Source organism: Trachypithecus francoisi, unplaced genomic scaffold, assembly GCF_009764315.1.
Source record: "Trachypithecus francoisi isolate TF-2019V2 unplaced genomic scaffold, Tfra_2.0 Lachesis_group4, whole genome shotgun sequence".
NCBI classification, from domain to species: Eukaryota; Metazoa; Chordata; class Mammalia; order Primates; family Cercopithecidae; genus Trachypithecus; species Trachypithecus francoisi.
Genome location: NW_022681469.1, coordinates 87,236,809 through 87,258,078, shown reverse-complemented (window position 1 = coordinate 87,258,078; position 21,270 = coordinate 87,236,809). Strand labels below are relative to the sequence as shown.

The 21,270-nt window shown below is 34.3% G+C and overlaps 1 protein-coding gene across 2 annotated transcripts in view; it reads left to right on the top strand.

Moving 5' to 3' along the window:
* Window positions 1–2,050: 2,050 nt before the first annotated feature.
* AGMO (alkylglycerol monooxygenase) overlaps window positions 2,051–21,270 on the top strand; it is a 357,556-nt gene continuing 338,336 nt past the window's right edge. For both annotated transcript variants that reach the window (XM_033193230.1, XM_033193229.1), the window contains exons 1-3: window positions 2,051–2,341; window positions 3,799–3,929; window positions 12,872–13,023. In XM_033193230.1, the coding sequence (XP_033049121.1) occupies window positions 2,216–2,341; window positions 3,799–3,929; window positions 12,872–13,023 (409 nt within the window). In that variant the 5' untranslated portion in view covers window positions 2,051–2,215. The remainder of the gene's footprint in view (window positions 2,342–3,798; window positions 3,930–12,871; window positions 13,024–21,270) is intronic.

Genomic DNA, 21,270 nt, shown 5'->3' with positions numbered 1-21,270 from the left:
TATGGCAAAAATATCCACCAAGAGGATATGTTATCCCTCTGAAGTGGAGTGGAAGGTGTGCATATTTTGAGAAGAAAGGATGCTGTCATTTTTTACTTTAAATACAACTATATTGTTTGTATTTTTTTCCTCTTGTAATGTATCACATTGTTAATTTCCAAATTTCTTTTTGAAAGCAGGTAAGAAAACAGTATGCCTAATGTGATCACTTTTATTAAAAACATTTTTTTTTCTTGAGACACAGTCTTGCTCTGTCACCCAGTCTGGAATGCAATAGCACGATTTCCACTGTCTGCAACCTCCACCTCTCGGGTTCAAGCAATTCTCCTGCCTCAACCTCCCGAGTAGCTGGGACTACAGGTGCCTACCACCACACCCAGCTAATTTTGTATTTTTAGTAGAGACAGGGTTTTGCCATGTTGGCCAGACTAGTCTCAAACTCCTGATCTCAGGTGATCTGTCCATCTCAGCCTCCCAAAGTGCTAGCATTATAGGTGTGAGCCATCACACCCAGTCACTTTTATTAAAAATTAATGTCCATGTGTATTTACTTGTAATGGGAATGGTCTGAAAGGACAGTCAATTCTGCTATAACATGTGCTTTGAGATTAAATTTGTTCCAACGTGATTAATATACCAGAAAATAATTTGAGCATACTACCTATGCTCATGTGTGATTTATTTTTTCAGTGAAAAAGAGTAGGTGAACTTTAAAAAACTGAATTGAAAAACTGAAAGGCTTAGGACACACAAAATACACACATCGCTTATAGTAGCACTCTCACTTCACCTATGTGTTGTGAGCCGTGACACCCACATGTCATATTACAACTTTCTGATTTCAGATAACCCATATTTCAACAAACTAAAGTAACTTACAGTTTGCAAATCTTCCAATGTCTAATTTCCAAAACAAGTTTCAGGCCTTTTTCAAGGTAAAGCATCATATTTATTTTAGTATGTATGTATGTCTTGACCATGTAACATGTGTGAAAGTGTGCTACCATTTTTATTTGACTTTGATTTTTTTTTTGTTACTTTTGAGTCGTTATGATGTTTTTGAGCATTTTACCCTAATCACATTTTTCTAGTAAGTTTCATGGTTTTTATTGCACAGTTTTGTACAGTATTGTGATTTTTAGGAATGGATATATCACATTATAGCAAAACTGACTATACATGTACCAAAATGGTAATAGTGTTTTGGGCAGTAATTTATTATTACTTATCTATAGTTTCTATATTTTTCTAAAACAATCATTCATTGATACTTTAATTAGATCTATCTAAACATCTTTAAATGATAAAATGGCAGCTAAAGGATGATTACAGCTAGGGTAAAGGGCTGAGGCTATTCTGGCAAGCTCCACATTTTCACTGGTAATGTAATAAATTAAGTGCCTTATAATCTACTTAAAAGGTACAATCACGTAAGCTCTTTCTGTAAAACAGAAATAGGTCTCACAGCAACATCTTGGCACCTTCTTTAATCAGAAAGTTCCCATAAGTACTAACAAGAATCGAGGAGATGTGACTAACCAAGTTTCCATTAAATGATGTAGGTTGTGTAATAAGCCAAATGCCCCTAAACTGGTTGCAAACATTCAGAAGTTATAATAGCATGATTCAGGTACAGAAATATAAATAGGTGATAAGGAGCCAGATATTCAGTGCTTACTGACTTTCAAGCTATTATTAAGTAGCTCGCCTATATCCTGTCCCTGCAGGAAACAAAGAGATGACAAACTTGAACACATTGTAAATTTCTAAATGAGGAGAAAAAAATGTTTTTCTATGTGATTTGATGCTTGAATTTCTATCCAGTTTTTCAGAGTGAACTTATATCTGCATTATCACTTTTTTCTTTCCATGACACTGTTACGATTTTTTTTCTCTTCTTTTTTAAGTAGTAACTTGCTCCACCTACAGTCAAACTGCACTGTATGACTTTGATTTGGGTATGAGTCCTCTTTTCCCTCCCCCACATGCCCTGTTTCTGGCCTAGCGCCCACTGAACTCTGTACTTGTTCTTGATCCTTGTATTTTTCTGTCTCTACACAGAATCGGCTGTTGAGTGTGCTCTCAATGGAGGGTTTTAGCTGTTCTCTGACAAAGAGCTTGTTCTGAGCTGCACATCTCGTCCTCTTTGTTCAGCCTCTGGCTTCAAGCATTGAATCCTAAATATTCTCCAGCTGGGAATCAGACAAGGGCAGAAATGAAGAACCCAGAAGCCCAGCAGGATGTTTCATTTTCCCAGGGATTTCGCATGTTGTTTTACATGATGAAACCCAATGAAACTTCGTTCCAAACATTAGAAGAGGTGCCTGATTATGTTAAAAAGGTGAGACTATATTGGAAGAGGTTACTCTTACTCTTGCTGCTTTCTTAATAAATGGTAAGGTCAACTTCCTTAGGGTTTTGTTCACTTTCATTATTCAAATTATTAAATTCTAATAATAATTCAGTTTCTTAAAGGCATGAAGCAAAAGTAGAATTTCTACTTGAATTTCCTTACAATCCATAGCCATCTTCACCTGTAAATTCCCTCCCTCCTTTGTATGTCACTCCAGAATATGATAAAAACAAAAGTTTAAAGTTTTCCTGGACTCCGTGGCGTTGTAAATGTAGCTGTTGGAAGCTCAATGTCAAATAGTTACAACACATCAGTAAACTTTGTAACAATTTCATTTTTAAATCTTTAACTTGTCCACCCCTTCCAGGGAAACTATTTCCTCTTTCATTTGGTAGACTAGTTCTGCAGAATGAAGGATACGCAGCTTGACCAAGTCCAACTCTGACTTCCTAAGTTTGAATTTGAACCAAGTTTTCTTTGAAACTCTGAAGTACCCAGAGGCACATTTCACTTCTGGTTCCTGGCTATGACTGGAAGTGGAAATATCCAGAATTAGAACTTGAGTACTGAAGTTCCCCACCCTATCAAAGTTGTTCCTACAACACTCACTAGTTCAAAGCAGAAATAGAAAAAAAAAAAAAAAAATGACATCACAGAATATGTTATTGAGAGTTCAGTTTAGAAAGCTTTAAAACTCATGATTACCCTCCAAATGAGTAAAATCCATACTTTTTCAAGATTAGATATTATGCTTTCTTTCTGATTTTTTAAGTTAAAAAAGTGGCACTGATATCTTCATAAAGTATTATTGTTTATACTGCAGCATCAAACCGAATTCAATGTTCCATCACCAATAGTGGAGCCTTCAAAACACCTCTTCTTACGTGAAACAAAAATCAAAACCAAGTGAATAAAATCTGAATCATGTTTTAAGAAAATATGTAAAATTACCATATTCTCTAAAATTCGAGGAAGAAAATTGTCTCTACTCTTTCAATTTCATCATTAGAAATAGTTCTGGTAATACTAAAATGAAAAATTAGAATTATGTGCATCTTTAAGGAAAGCCTCTTGAAGTGGATCTAAATTACACATGTAGAGATGATAGACTTCTAATTATTTACCTTATTCTCAATGTATTTTTTTAACCTCATTTGGAAGATGTTCCTCCTAATCTTATAATATTATAATTATCATGGTTATATCTATGATTACATTTCATATTCAAATTGGATGATAGAATTTGAGCACATATTTAGCAAATGTCTAAAATAATTAGACTTTTTTACCACTGTGTGGGAAGTAATCCTCTAAAATGGGTGTCTACCATCTCCTGCGGGGCTTCCCAAATCTGGGCATTTCAATTCTGAAGTGACTAATCAGGAAATGTAAAATAATTTCATATGGAACATAATAGCATCTCTTTTCTGCAATTTCCTTTCCAGGCAACTCCATTTTTCATTTCCTTGATGCTACTTGAACTTGTTGTCAGCTGGATTCACAAAGGGAAATCACCGGGTCGCTTGGATCATGCTTTAACGTCAATCTCAGCCGGTGTTCTGTCTCGACTTCCAAGGTGAGTTAGATGGTTAACAACACTGAGTAGAAAAACTGAAATTGCCTAAGTATGAGAGACAAAGGAACTCAATGCATGGGAGAATTAGTTTATTTCCACACATATTCCCAAATAATTCTGTTCATGTCATTATTTAAAATTTTGATATTTTGTTCTTCATTGATTTTTTGCACTCATTCTAAAAATCACCCTAAAGATTATTTATCTTGACTTTGTTGATACCCCTTTAAAATGAGTGTTTCATTTGCCTTATTGTGGTTCCAGCTCTGAGTTATGGTCTAGTTCTCTATTAAAACTGTGTTTTGTCTCTTTCAGCTTCAGAAAGAATAGCTCTCTGGGGTGTAGACATTCCCTAGAGCAGGTCACACAAATCTCTGAATCGCTACAATGGTTTCCTAATTGGTGTCTGGCTCTAGTAAAACCCCCTTTGCAGCCAAACATTTCCATAATACGAATCCCGTGAAAACCCTTCACTGGCTCCCTATTGCCTCAAGTATAAGGTACAAATCCCTGTCCTGAACTATAGAGAACATTGTTTCTCTGACTTTGCTTTTGGGTCCTCCACTCTCCTGTCCGTCATCTTTATCCCATCATGCTTTACTACTTGCCATTGTCCACATGCCACAGGCGCTTCCCTCCGCCTAGAAAGCCATCCAGGCCAATTCAGATTCATTTATTAGGTCTAAGCATAGATGTCACACTCTTCAACAAGCCTTATCTGTTCTCCAACCTTACGTTAGGCATTCCTACACTACAGTCCCATGGAATTGTGTGCTTATCCGAAATCTAGAATTATCACAAGACATGATGCTCACCTGTTTTTCTCTCAGCCCTTCCTGCTAGCTCGCACACAACTTGAGAGCAAGAGGTGTGTGTTCTTAATAGTTTTAGCTCCTGTGCCTGGAATGATGTCTGCTGCACGTAAAGTTACCCAAAAAGCAGTAATATTCCTGTGACATGTTGATGATAAAATTAGGGGATATCGGGACCCGATAATAGTAAGATATAAATGACCTACTATTTGTTTAGAAAGAGTACATTATAATGTGTGAAGAGGAAAGACCAAAACATGGAAGTCATCTTCAACACAAGTGGGCTTACCAAAGAGGCAGAGGGTGAGCAAAGATTCCCTTAGATGTCTGTGCTTTGAGCTACTGATGAATGTTCTTGTTCCAGCTTCCCACCCATTACTTCTTGTCCTGTTTTAAGAGCTTTACTTCGGACTGGTGCTCATTGCTTTGGAATGTTTCTATTAACCGCCCAGTGGGAAACTAAGGTGGATTTTAAAAAAATAACATGAAAACTTTGAACATCTAAAAAAGGTGGAATAATTTCATATATTACGTAAAATAGTTTCAATAGAAAATAAACCTAAAAGTATTTTTTCAATAAGTGTTTGAGAAAAGTGCATTAGGTATATAGTAGGAGTAATCTTAATAATATTTACTATGAAAAACTACTTGTAATTGTTGCATTTTGCAGTTGGAATCGGAGGAAGATAATGTCTCCAGAAATTTGCAGCTAATTCCCAGATTATCATGAATAAGAATTTACAAGTATAGATAATTTCCTTTATTATAATACATGTCCCCCTTAAGCAGAAATGAACAATAAATACATTCAACATGCCCAAGGGTATATAGCTTTAGATGTAGATTTAGTTATTTGAAAATACCCAGTTGGTTAATTTAGCTCATTCTCAGAAAGTTAAGTGTATAGATTTATGGAAATCAGATTATTGATAAACTATAAAAGTCACCTGATAACTGAAAATTGCCCTGCATATACAATTACAGGTCATATATTTTACTGAATTGGAATGAATTTGTTAAGCATTTTGACAATGAATTTGACAGCAAATTGAATGAACTCTTCAGAATTATTTTTTTACCTTTTAAAGTTTGATTTGGTTCCAAATTAAATTAGATTGTTCTCTTATCATAACATTGTAAGTACCAGAAATATAAACTGTATCCTCAATACAATATTTTTGCTCAGCAGTGTTATTTTAAAAAGGTACAGAGTTATAACAGGAAAATAAGAATAAAAGAGATATTTTTACAAACTATACACCCCAAAAGCAGAGAGAAAGAGAGAGAGAGAGAAAGAGAGAGAGAGAGGAGAGAGAGAGAGAGAGAGAGAGGAGAGAGAGAGAGAGAGAGAGAGAGAGGAGAGAGAGAGAGAGAGAGAGGAGAGAGAGAGAGAGGAGAGAGAGAAAGAGAGAGAGAGAGAGAGAGAGAGAGTGAGTAGGAAAAAAAGAAACCAAAACAAACCAGTCCTTCAGGGATAGAACATGCAGTTCTTTTCCTTCACCCACTACTCATAACAGCCCTTAAACTAACACAAACTGTTAACTCTGGTGCCCTTTGAGAGAAAGGTAAAAGGTTATGAACTTGAATTTGGAGAATATTTTTCTATAGTTATTTTAAATGAGAATAGCAAATTACTCCTTTTTTCCTTGTAGATGTAAAGAACAATTCTAAATTATGAAATGTGGATTTCTTTAAAGTTTTTCAAGGAATTTTTCTCTTTTACAGCCTTGTCTGAAAGATCCCAGTGAAGCAAATTATCTGACAACGAATTTTTGTTTTGTTTTGTTTTGTTTTGTTGTATAGAACTATGGTGAAAATGTTTTTATTTTATTTGTTGCTATAAAAAAAATCCCAAACCCAGATATAAACAGAAAAGGAAAAGCAAGCCTGTGGATCCATTCCTCTCAATCCACTTTTAGGAAAAAAAAAAAAAAAGGAAGAATTTGACATCAATTCTTAAAACAATATTTCAGTTGAAGCCACAGCGTCAAGGGGAATCCCTGTGCAAATCATTAACAGCTGAGGGTTAGATTAACACGGCAATGATTGTATCCTCTCCCAGGGACTAATTTCATTTTCTGCACTAGCAACAGGGGCTTGCTACGTCCTTCACATAGGTGATTGCAAGACAAATGGTAGTATGCCTTTTGCTAATACGTTTGTGAAGAATTATGCTTTGGATAATAATTCCAAATAAGCATGTGGCCTCTGACAAAAGAAGTGGAAATCAAAGCGAACACGTTTTTCCACTTCGTCATACACATAATAGAAATGTTGTGTGCAGACTTTGAAGAAAAACGATATTTTTCTTTTGAGGATCTTAATTTCAGGATTACGTAAAATTTCAGTTACCTTAAAGATTAATAGTGTGCTTACCATGGTGATAGAAAAGATATATGCTACCTCTTTCAAATCTTTATGTCAAGGAAAATATTAACGATGGAGAAGATTGTATCTTGTTTACAAGTCTGTTGGACAGACCATGGTCTGTAATAAAAGTCCATCTGTCCTAAGAACCAGATTCTGGGCAGGCTTGCATCTGTTTTGCTCTTCTGAAATCCAGTAGACAGGCTATCATCCAGTAAGCAGCCTTCCTAATCAGATACTAGTCCTAGTTATAAAAAGATATGTCTATGTATTCTAGATAAACACAGTGTATCATGCAAATAATCTGACTTTCTAACAATTAGTCGCATATGTGACTGTAAAAAAATTAAACTTTATTTAACAAAGTATTTACAAAATCTATTGTTTAAGCAAACGTATCTAAAACTTGTGAAATATCCTGCTACTGACTTAAATGTTAATGAGTGAAAAATAATCACATTTTTTTTTCCTGCTTGTTTAAGCAAAACTCAATTTCCAATCCTTCATTAGAAAACCGGGACTTCAATTTGTTACTTCCTTCCAATGTTTCTACTTCCATAAATTGCATCCTCCCCAGAGAAGTTTTATTCCTGATATAAATATCTACAGTATGTTTGTTTTTAATGGGTTCATTTATTCTGTTGAAACAGCAGATTATAAATCAAATTGCAATAGGTTAGAGGGATAATTTAAGTAGGTAAATTTTCAAATAAAGTTGGGGACACTCCACTTTTAATACATATGGGTCACTGCCAATTTTTACTATGGAGCTAGCTCCACAATGTTCAACCATATATATGCATACTTTTACTGACCATGCCTGCCGTGGAATTTTCCATTCCTGACAAGAAAGTTTCAATTCATCAAAAAAAAAAAAAAAAAAAATTAAAAAGGAGGAAATTAAACCTTTTAAAAATATTTTTGACTCTTTGGGATGGGGCCAGAGAATATAGAAAAATTGTATACTGGGTTTTTATACTAGGGGCTTTAGCACGAGAGGCTAAATGTTGCCTTGGCAAATCAGACCTAACAAATGAATGCATATAATTTTGGATGATGACTTTAATAAGCAGCAATTCATTGTCCAAAATAAGAGATAAATGAATCTATGTAATGTTAATAATAATACTTTATTATTAATACTAAAATTTGTTAACTTAGAAATAATTATTAAAAATCCCCAAGTAAGGAAAATAGATTTTAAAAAATTTGTTGGTTTGTTAATTATATTTGAGAGAATCTCTCATTTCCTCTTAACATTTGCATTAGAAAACTAATAAATAGACTTTGCCTTTGTTATTAATTGCATAACTTCACAAACTGCTATTAGACGAAACTTCCCTAGTGAATGCAAGATTCACTGCTTATTAGTCTGGACTTGTGTGTTTATTCAATCGAGTAATAAATTTCCTGCAAAGTAAAGAATGTGGCAAATTCATTTCTTCCAAATCTATCACATTGCGTTTTTAAAGGTTTATAGTTTTATGGTTGCTGTTACGAAGAAATTAAATTGAGTGATTGTTTTATGAACAATACTATTTAACAATAAGAATTAGTAGTACAGATTTTATTTGCTTGCAAACGGTAAAGGTAATATTATCTATCTTATTATTACCAAGCAAAAATCAATATTCCACTAGATGGAGCAAAAGTGGCAGTAGCTTTACAGACAGGCAGTGCAAACTCCTGGATTCAGTTGAAGGGATTTTGAAGTAGATAAATAGCAACATTTCCCAGAAAAATCTCTCTCACTCTCTTTACATAAATGTATATATGTGTGTGTGTGTGATCCAATATATATACATATATATGATCCAACATATATACATATATATGATCTAATATATATGATCCTATATATACGATCCAATAATATATATGATCCAATATATACACACACATATATATGATCCAAAATATATATATACACACATATATATGATCCAATATATTAATTTATTTGTAACTTCTTGGAGTTTTAAGGATATTTGTAATTATCTTGTTTAAATATTCACTTATTTTCTGGCTCATAAAACAAGAGTATTCGAAACAGAAATATCTAATTTTATTTTTTTTTTAGTTTTGTATAATCTGGCCAAATCAGAACACTCAGCTATAATGACAGTTAAGGAATAATATAAATTGGCAGATTCATATGAGTATAGTACATAAGTCTACTTATTTTGAAACTTGCTCTGTTATTTTAGGAGGCTGCAATGAGAGCATTACTTCAAATGTCACTTGCTTTCTTAATGACAACAACTTGAGAGTCATTTTAGGGCTCATTCAGCCTAATTATCTCATACCTTAAATTATCCTTAGATACTGAATGGGTGAACGTCATGACCACTCTCACACTTCTGTTCCTGGTGATGGGTAGACTCAGATGGAGATGACTTTAAAAACTCATTAGTTTCTAATTCTCAATCCCCAAATAACATTTATTTCTGATTTATTGATTATTTTTAATATTAACATTAAAACTGAATTTTATTTTGTAAAAAATGGGGATTAATACTAAATAGTAATTTAGTAACTTAGTAACTTTTTTATAGTAACTGAACATTGACAAATTTCTAGTGATGAGAGAAAAATGTTAAGTAAAACACACAGAAAATCAGATCACTAGTTAGAGAAATAAGCTACTTTTCATTTGCTGAAACATACACTTCAGACCCAAGAGAAAACTGCTGTTTGGGGGAATTCATGAAGAAAATAGGACAATGGAAGGAAAGCCTCTCTATACACAGTTTGCTAATTAGAGGATTCTAATGTCTGTTTACATTTAGGTCACTTTCCTGGCCTTACATTTAAACTTAAGGCATAAAAGGGATCTGGTATTTGGGAATTCCAAGCCCCTGTGCTACCCAATATTCCATCTTCATGTGGTAAAGTAAGCTTACTATATACGTACATATTATATGTGCCTCTTCCTGCAGGATGGACTTTAGAGAGTTTAAATTCCAGGATGCAGAGTCATGTGCTGAGATTGCAGGGTGGAAGGGGTAAGGGGGATTGAGAAGAGAAAGAGGAAGGAACTTTGGTTTATGATTCAAGGTCTGGTGGGAACATTTTTTAAAATGTAGGTGCTATTTTCTACAATCCCAGGCTTTCCAGAGCTTGATAATCATTTGCCAGCTGTATTGCTTAGGTGAATTGCTTTTAGTTGTGGGCACTCCATGGCTATTCTTTCATATATGTAATAAAAGAGGATCAAATTAATTTTGCTGATAGAAAGCAGGGAATATAACTCTTACAGCTTCTCCCCTCCTTCTTCGTGTCTTGAGGGAAGTTAGGCTTCATGCTAATGTGTGTGGGATGTGGTGGGGGGAAGGCTTGACTGTAGTATGTCAAGCATATTTCAGCTCGATTTGTGTCAACTCTAATAAGTCAGTTGATGGAGTAATAAACTGGGTGTCTGCTCAAGACCTGGCACCTGTACAGGAAATAGAAAAGCATTTCAATTTCAGGCAGGTTTTTAAAAATTTTTATTTATTGATTGATTTAATTGTATTTATTTATTTATTTATTTATTTATTTTAACAAATGGAAGTTTTTCAAGGACCTTCAGTCTGTTATTGAGATCTTGGTATCTTAATGCCTATTTCTATTTTCACTGGAGCTGACAAGAAAGATAGCATTTTTTTTTAAAAGGTATTAAATTGAGGGAACATTTATAAGGCTGGTGGCGTTTGCCCTGTTTAATAGTGTGTTCTTGCGTCTTGTACTGTGTTTGGTACTTAGCAGGCTCTTCATATGAATTCACTGAATGACTGCCTGAATCCATGGAGGAATCTGCTTTGATACTATGTGCTAATACTTAAGCCATTCAGCTATAGATGTTTTCAACTTTCTATTACATTTTGTTTTAATCTATTTTTCTGGATCAGTTGTCTTAAGGCAGAGGTTATCAACTGGGGAAATTTTTACTCCCCAGGAAACACTTGGAAATATCTGGAGACATTTTTGTAATCATAGCTGGGGTGAGAAGGAGGGGTCCTAAATCTAGGTGCTAAAGAACATCAATGCTGGAATACATTCAATAATGCACACGAAAGGCCTTCAAAACAAAAAAAGTATTTGGCCCAAACTGTAGTAGTGTTATAGTTAAGATTTCCTGTTTTAGAGAAATTGTTATATTGAAGCATATAAAACTGATATTGTCATTTTTAACCTAAAACTTGAATTTTATATGGGTAACCCCTACTAACAAACAATAGTGAGCAATTTTAATATTTCATAGTTTCAGTAAACGTTTTCACCAAACAACCTCTTCCAACAAAGAACTATCCTGTCCAAATGTCAACAGTAGCACTGTTGTGAAGCCCTCATCTAAATATATAAAAGTAACCAACCAAGCTAACAAGCTTTACAGTATAATTTGTTCTAATCCCCTACTTTGACTAACATACCTTCATAAAAACTTGGAAGGCAGGTTTTAAATGAAGGCCCACAAGCAGTCTCAGGGCCACTGCAGCAGTGGTTTCTGGAGTACTCAGAGTATCACTCAGATTGGCATTGTAGTAGGGGTACAGGATGAGCAACTCCTTTGGGTCAAGGACTTGAACACAGGGACAAAACTGCTTCTTCCAACCAGGTAATCTCAAATTGGAAATTGAGTTTTTTAATGTATGGTGATGTGTACTCTTGTTCAAAATTGTAAGCATTTGGCATTTCTCTGAGTTGTGTATATTAATGCTGTTATAAGATAGCCTAGTGTTTTACAGATTAAATAATAATACTTTAAAATATTAAAGTATAAGAGGTTGTTTTAAAGTTATTAAATCACGGTTAAAGTCATATGATAATTAAATTCAAGAATAAAATTAAAGGGCTGGATCTTTAAAAGAACCAGTAAAATGCTAATTTGCAGAAACTGACTCTGTAAAGGGAAATATTGTAAAAATAAAAAATTTTAGTAGTATGATAATCTGCACCACTTCTTCCACTTTTATCTAAAATTAGAATATTTAAAAAGTTTCTCAGAATTTTCAGTACCAAACTTGTTGATGACTTATAAATATATCTTTATTAACCAGAATGATTAATTCTTTTTCTATTTAAAAATAAATATAGAAGGAAAAGTCAACTCAATCAAATTGATAAAAGAGACAAAACAATCTAGAAGCTAATCTTAAATTTGATCACATAAAACTTGAAAGAGAAAATAATGTACTTTCTAAAATTAAAGCATATTTTGTAGGTTTTTAAAAGTTACTGAAAATAAGAATTTCAGAAGTTTGATAAATAGGTGGCAAGATATAGTATAGTGTCTGAGTTTTAGAAATATTTGTTTATTTTAATTAGGTTTTTATACCTTACATCTAAGGAAATTTTTTTCCTAATATTTTAAAAAGCCTAGTTTATATTCCCTTTATAAAGCATTCTTAATATATACTTCAATAAAATTTAGAAATGACAATCACAGAAATTAAGTTGTAGTCTTGTCATATTTACATTGCATGGGCTCAATGAAAAATATTTTAAGAGACATTAAAAAATGGCCTTTTAAATTTCATGAAGTTGAGAGCACAAACAGCTGGCATCCATGATGCCTATGAAATAAAATAAAGCTTCCTGGGAATGATTTTGATACTAAGGAATTTGAGCCTTTAAAAAGAATGACAGAGAAGAAACAAAGTAGAAGAAAGAGTTTCATTTTTTCATATGAAGATATTAATTTTAAATGTTATCTAAAACATTTTAGCATAATTTTATTTCTAAAATGTTATATAATCACTGATTGTGAATTTTATCTTCCAGTCTCTTTTTCAGGAGCATTGAACTGACCAGTTATATTTATATCTGGGAGAACTACAGTCTGTTCAGTTTGCCTTGGGATTCTCCATGGACTTGGTATTTAACCTTCTTAGGAGTTGACTTTGGCTACTACTGGTTCCATCGTATGGCCCATGGTAAGCTGCGAATGAGGACTTTTTGTTAACTTAGGTTGAACTGTGTTTGGTACATAGTATATATTCAGTAAATAGTTATTGAATGGATAAATACAGGAATACAATTGTATATTTTATTGGATATAAAAGTTAATAATGAAGGTTTACTTTGCAATTTAAGTGGAGAAAATCTGAAGCCATATTTTAAAAAGATATGAAATTATTGGAAGTACATTTTTTTCACTTCTTTCTAATTTTAAAAAAGATTAGAAAGTGATGGCTATAGCATTGCTTTTTAAATCATTTACCGTTTGGTTTTTAATGAGAATTTTAATTTTTATGGAGTTATTTATTAGTCAGAATCCAAACAAGTTCCTAACATTTGGCTGTTGGGACAAAAGGTTTTTTTGTTTGCTTGTGTTTAATTTTTTATTTCAATAGGTTTTTGGGGAACAGGTGGTGTTTGGTTACGTGAATAAGTTCTTTAGTTTTGATTTCTGAGATTCTGGTGCACCTATCACTCGAGCAGTGTACCCTGTATCCAATGTGTAATCTTTTATCTCTTGCCACCCCCACCCTCTCCCCCGAGTCCTTAAAGTCCAATGTATCATTCTTATGCGTTTGTGTCCTCTTAGCTTAGCTCCCACATGTGAATGAGAACATATGATGTTTGGTTTTCCATTCCTGAGTCACTTCACTTAGAATAATAGTCTCCAGTTCCATCTGGGTTTCTGCAAATGCCATTATCTCATTCCTTTTTATGGCTGAGTAGTATTCGATGCTAAATATATATCATGTTTTCTTTATCTGCTCATTTCTTGATGGGCATTTGGGCTGGTTTCGTATTTTTGCAGTGAAAAGGGAACCCTTTTACGCTGTTGGTAGGAAGGATAAACTAGTACAACCTCTATGGAAAACAGTGTGGAGATTCCTTAAAGAAGGAAAGGTAGATCCACTGCTGTTTGATCTGTAATTGGTCCAGTAATTCCAGTGGAATTGCTGGATCAAATGGTGGATCTACTTTTCCTTCTTAACCCAGAGGAAAATGAATCATTATATGAAAAAGATACTTGCACATGCATGTTTATAGCAGTATTGCATTTTAATATATTGCCTTCCATTATTGTTATTATCACATGCTTGGTAGAGTCAAAAAATGTACACAATATCAAACTTCACAGCCCAATTATTGAGGGTCATTCAGGACTCTGCAACAGAATGGAATTTTAAGTAATGTGTTCTACTATAGTAAGCTTAATTCAATTTGTTGGCAGCACTTCCACATTACAAATGAAAATGCAATCAGCTAGGCACTGACCATATGCACTTTTCTGTTACCATAGTTTTGCAAACTGTCTCATCTGCAAAAGCCCTCTTACTGCACTGGTTCACTGAATTTGCTTTTTGGGATTCTTGGCTGCACTTCCAAAGAAATATTTTGTTATAGAAAGGGAAATGGAAGAATGAGGAACAAATCTAGGTCTGAATCTCTGTAGGGATATGTAGGGGCTCAGAAATAGTTGTAGAGCTAAGGTGAGCAAGTGGTCTCTGAAGAGAAAAAAGCATGCCAAAGTATTTCTGAAGGGAAGAGCGGGAAAGTACTAATCTTGAAAAACTACGGAGGAGCAGAACTCAGGATTTCAGTGGGTGGTTGGTTGAGTGGGTGGGGAGGAAGGAAGGAAGAGGAAGGAACCTGGAATAATAATAATAAATAGATGGCAGATGGACAGAAGAGACCAGAGATCAGGGTGAATAACTGAGTTATCTGTGTAGGAGTAAGTGTGACCAAATATCCTTCCCAAGCAAGGATGAAGGAATTAGGAGTAGCACGGATTTGTGTTATGCTCAAGGCTCTTAAACTTTAAATATAGCATTGTTTATGTTAACCACCTTAAGCATGTGCACTTAATGAAACTCTATGAAGGCTTAATTTCTTAGAACAATTTGAAGTGAATATATAAATTAGAAAAAGTTATTAATTTTGTGTGTGATAACATTTGTCTTTGACACATAATAGGTCAGTTCCTGACACTATTTCCTCACATATAAATGCAAAGGCTACTCCAAAATCAAACATGATTAAGAATAAATATGGTTTACATAATAATATATTTGTGTTTTATTTCAAATGAGTAGTTTTCTTCCTAAAGTGAACTCATTGGCGATCTTCCTCATTTTCTATGCAACAAAGAGGTGTTGCAGAAAGCATTTATATTGTACTATATTACATACTTTCAAGAACCTTCCTCATGCCACACTGACCAACACAGATGTGTTTATTTGGGAAATCTGCAAATTTGTTTACTCCTTGAAAGCCCATTATAACAGGAAACAAAGAACCAACAAAATATTACCAATATAAAACTCTTAAAAATGTTGATTATAAGTGTTCTCAGTTGGGAAGAGTAATAAAGTAAAATAACATATTAAAAATGTGGCATCAAGGCTATTTAAAGTATGCTTCTCATTAGAAATTTTGAACTGAATCCAGTAAAAAAGGCAGGCATTAAAAAAACTTTGAAAACCTTCTGGAAAAACATTTACAACCTTCAGGCTATGGAGCCAAACCGTAAGTTCAAAGACTTTTGACTTGTAATGGAAAGCTAGTAGGAAAAAAGTAATTTATTTAAATGTATCAACCTTCAATATCATGCTTAATTTTTAAATTTTATTTGTAAATAATACTGTATAATAGTAAAATGGTTTTTTAGAAATCAAGACACACACAGGACTAAAAAAAAACTCCCATATAATATCCAATTTCTTGAGCCTCTTGGAATACTGTCCAAATTGAATAACTGGTCAAATTTATTTAACTGAAAAGTTTCAATAATTCCAAAATACATATGTCATCTTAAAATATAGTAAGACAAAAATAAAATCCTACTTTTTCTATTCAATGTATTACTTTCTTTTCACTACTTCAAAATGATATAGCAAAAACATACTTCACAATTGTTAGCATGTTAAATGCTGTGAGTTTTGAAGAAACAATATATTATGTATTTAAAATTTTGTCTTTACATGTATTTAAATTGCTTCCTTAGGATTCCAAATCATTGCTAGATTTGTTGCTGTTGTCATTTGTTTCTATTGCATATATGCTGCATTTTCTCAGTTATGGAACAGTTAGCAGAAAACAGTTTATTCTCAACATTTGAATTCCATCTCTATCACTATGCCAAGGTATTGAAGTTCTGTGTGCTCTTTATATAATTTTTTCTTCCTCTGGAATGAAAAAGAAATTGCTAATTATGGTCAAATTACACAAAGCAAGGGCAATACAATAGTTCTATTATAGACAGCTTTGATGATTTTAGAAAAATATATAGAAGGATAAATAGTTCTTAAATTTAAAAAGTAACTTTGTACATTCTTTTCCTTCACATAAAAATAGTGCATTAGGCTGGGCACAGTGGCTCACGTCTGTAATCCTAGCACTTTGGGAGGCCAAGGCTGGCGGATCACAAGATCAGGAGTTCGAGACCGGCCTGACCAACATGATCAAACCCAGTCTCTACTAAAAATACAAAAAGTAGCAGGTGTGGTGGCGCACGCCTGTAATCCCAGCTACTCAGGAGGCTGAGGCAGGAGAAATGCTTGAACCCGGGAGGCAGAGGTTGCAGTGAGCCAATATCATGCCACTGCCACCCAGCCTGGGGCAACAGAGCGAGACTCCATCTCAAAAAATAAAAAATAAAAACAGTACATTATTTTTCTTTGTACATTTTATTAGTTACACTAAACATGTAAGAAAACAGGTAAAGATTTTCAAGGAAACATTTTTAAAAGCTGATAATTACTGCTTGGGAGGAACAAGAATGAGGCCTTCAGGGTCCTGATAATAAACTCTGTCTTGCCTTGGGTGGTGTTTACATGACTTCTTATATTTGTAAAACTTCATTGAGTTAGCTGTACACTTAAAATTTATACTTTTTCTCTATATATACTTTTATAGAAAGTTAAATTCATAAATAATGTCACCAATGCAATTTATTGGTTTATAGTTCTAAGGCAGAATGCTATAGTATATAACCAAATTTAGAAAAACAATACAAGAGGTTATGATTTGTGACTCTATGTATAAATATGTGACTTTATACTGTTTTTAACTGTATCAGTGTCAACCAAGTATGGGGAAGTGCCAGCACACCAGTTATTAATTTATCACTTCTCTTCAAATCTATTCTTCTTTGCCCTTCCTTGTATTGTCAGAGCTGCATGCTGTAGACATTTCTCTTTTCCCAGCTGACTTGATGTTAGACTTTGCCAATTTAAGGGGCTGGAGGGACACTGCAAAGGCAGAACATGAGAAAGGGACCTTGCCTCCATTTTCCAGCATGCTTTTTTGTATCTGGCACTTACAGGTTTGGTATGTAAGGGATGTGGCACACTTCACCTCTTGCTCAGCTGTAGCCTACACACTCTAGCAAGATTCTCTGCCATTCAGGGGGCCACACCAAAAAACTAGCTGTAGCTTATACACTCTGGGACCTATATACTCTATTTAGTAAATTTCTCTGTCACCAACAGAGTTTCAGTCGTAGCCACAACCTCTCCAGAGATGTCTGGGTCTTAGACTTGGGGTTGGTGTGAGTGTGTGAGCACATGAGTGGGACTCTTCTAAAGGTATAAGTGTCTCCTCAATTCTCTCTCCCTCAGCTCTATAGGCAGTAGCTACATTGTTTGGTTGCTACTTCTGTAACATTGAATTCCTCTCTCCTTACCTTTTTAGTAGTTAACTTCCTCTTTACCCGTTAATAATTCTTTATATTAACTTTTCCTTATTCAAGCTACTAATGTGGTTTCTGTCTCCTGATTGGACCCTGACTGAAATAGGCAGCCTCCTCATATATTACATAGAATAACAAATTAGAGTTTTCCTATGAAAAAAGCTCAACATCACTAATCATTACAGAAATGAAAATCAAAACCACAGTAAGATACCATCTTACACTAGTCAGAATGACTATTATTAAAAAGTCAAAAAATAACAGATGTTGGTGAGGTTGCAGAAAAAGAGGAATGCTTATACACTGTTGGTGGGAGTGCAAGTCAGTTCAGCCATTGTGTAAAGCAGTTTGATAATTCCTCAAATAAGTTAGAATTACCATTTGACACAGAAATCCAATTATTGAATATATACCCAAAGGAATATAAATTGTTCTATTATAAAGACACATGCATGTGTATGTTCAATGCAGCACTATTCATAATAGCAAAGACATGGAATAAATATAAATACCAACTAATGGTAGACCGGATAGAGAAAATGTGGTATATATACACTATGGAATACTATGCAGCCATAAAAAAGAAAGAGATCATGTCCTTTGCAGCAACATAGACAGAGTTGGAGAACATTATCCTAAGCAAACTAAGGAAGAGAAAACCACATAACACATGTTCTCACTTATAAGTGGGAGCTAAACAATGAGAACACAGGGATGCTAGGAGAGGAGCACAGACACTGCAGCTAGCTTGAGTATGGAGGGTGAGAGAAGGGAGAAAATCAGAAAAAAGTACCTATCAGGTACTATGCTTATTACCCAGGGGATGAAATTATCTGTACACCAAACCTCATGACACACAGTTTACATAGAACAAACCTGCACATGTGCCCCTGAATCTAAAAGTTAAAAAAAATTAAAAATAAAATTAATAATAATAATAATCAAAAAATTAAAACATAGAATTTATCCAGTTGCACCTTTTACTATTATATTTCATTCTGAGGCATTGATTATACATTGAGGTTACAAAATTTAGTTTAGTCCTGAAAGCGGGATCATTATCTAAAATTGTTGTAATAAGCAATCCATACTATCCCCTCAAACTGTAACTTTTTCCCTCAGCAAACAGATTGCTTAATTCATTTTAAAATTCATCTCATTCTGTATGCAAACAAGGTAGAGTTCACAATTTTTGTGTAGTTACAAATATTTATTCCCACAACTTCATTTTCATTAAGTGAGCTCCTATATATGACTCTTAAAGTTATTCATTCCTTTCTGGCTTTCTTTTAGAAGCTGAAGTTAGATTATCCTAATCTCATTCATAGTTTAAACAAAGAAAATAAACCGATGTACTGCTGAGAAATTATTTTAACTTGTGAAGGTGCCAGGATTGTGGTCTGCATTGATGAACAGATTACTTACATTCTTCTGAACTTGTTTTTTGTTATCAGAATATACCTAAGATTTTTGTAACTCTTTACCATACGTTATGACTTATTCTTTATTTTAAAAATACACTATGACAGGTAATGCTGGCTCATACCTGTAATCGTAGCACTCTCAGTGCTTATGGAGACCAAGACAGGAGGATAGTTTGAGGCTAGGAGTTTCAAGACCAACTTGGACAACATAGAGAGACCTTTTCTTTACAAAATGTCGAGCAATTAGCTGGGTGTGGTAGCACATGCCTACAATTCTAGCTGCTCAGAAGGCTGAGGCAGTAAGATCAGCTGAGCCCAGGAATTTTAGGCTCCAGTGAGCTATGATTGTGCCACTCTACTCCAGCCTGGGTGTCAGCATGAGACCCTGTCTGTAAATATAATAATATATACTATTAATAATACATTGTGATTGTATTCTTAGTGGATCACTTAGGGTAAGCTCTACCTTGTATTTGCCTGAGTTACTACCATTTTTCTTGTCTTCCCTCATGATCCCTTACTTTTCCTCAGTCCTTGAAGTATGATTATTTAGCACCTTTACGAGAAAAGCCTTGGAGTTCCCACTAACAACTTTCCTATGCCTTTTAGTTTCTTATCATTAGTTTCAACCAAAAACATGGCACCTATGTTAACCATTTTCCTCTGAGTTTATTTCAGTGACAGGAGCCATCCCATGTCAAATGTTAAACATTTGTCCATAGAAAGCACTTAAAATATGTATGAACTGAAAGGTCACCATTATTTCCCCTCGAAATGCCTGATTTGAGGGAGTCTTTCTCAGAGAAATAGCATATTCTTATCACTAGCAACTGTAGTCATTTTGAAAGACACAGACTAACTTTCCTTTGGTGTTCTGAGATTCCATATGTAGATAATGTATAGAAAGTACATTTGAAACAAAGATTATGGCTATTATCAAGGGATTGTAAGCATAAATTCATTGAGTTATTAAACAGGGAAGTTATAAACAAATATAAGATATAGGGATGTCAGGAATCTCCATTAGTCTATTTTTGAACATTGATTGTAAAGTATAGAAATACTTCCAAGAATAATTGGGAGAACCGAGGATGGCTGTGCAATATTCTCCAGAAATTTAATTAAAAGCTGTGAAATGAGTAATCAAAATTAAATTGGAAGGCATAAATGGAGTAAAGATTATAAACTTTGGCCGGGCGCGGTGGCTCAAGCCTGTAATCCCAGCACTTTGGGAGGCCGAGACGGGCGGATCACGAGGTCAGGAGATCGAGACCCATCCTGGCTAATACGGTGAAACCCCGTCTCTACTAAAAAAATACAAAAAAATTAGCCGGGCGAGGTGGCGGGCGCCTATAGTCCCAGCTACTCGGGAGGCTGAGGCAGGAGAATGGCGTGAACCCGGGAGGCGGAGCTTGCAGTGAGCTGAGATCCGGCCACTGCACTCCAGTCTGGGCGGCAGAGCGAGACTCTGTCTCAAAAAAAAAAAAAAAAAAAAAGATTATAAACTTTAACTTACTTTTGATTCTTTTTATGGACACAAAATATGCCGTGCTTTTCTTTTAGCCTTAGAACATAATGTATTCGCCTCTTATATAGCAGAAAGAGCATTAAAATTTGAATCAAAAGATCTAGGTGTGCACCACTGTGCAACTGTTTACCACACACATTACCTTGGGATTAACCTCTCTGAGACCGATTTTATGTATTTTACTCATCTTCTAGTTTTGTGAAGCAATTCTAATGAAAATGCTTTGAAAGTCCAGGAACCAAGTAAAGATGAGTAAATGAATAAATAAGCCAATTCAAAGAAAGTAAGATGGAGGCTTATGTAAACGTTTAGGGACATTTCAAATGGGAACAGGAGGGAAAACACTTAAATTTGGAGTAGACTTTAGGATTGTTTTGGAACAATATGTGATTAAATATGATCTGGAAAAAACAGATTATGTCCAAAGTAATTTTATTCAGAAAGAGAATTTGGAAGTCTCTTTCACTAAATATGTATGATGCATTCTCACACAAAATATTTGAATACAGCCATTTTAGACCAAAAAAAGTGAAATCAAGTTGAATTCTATCCACTTTCATTTACTGAACAAGTATAATTATGA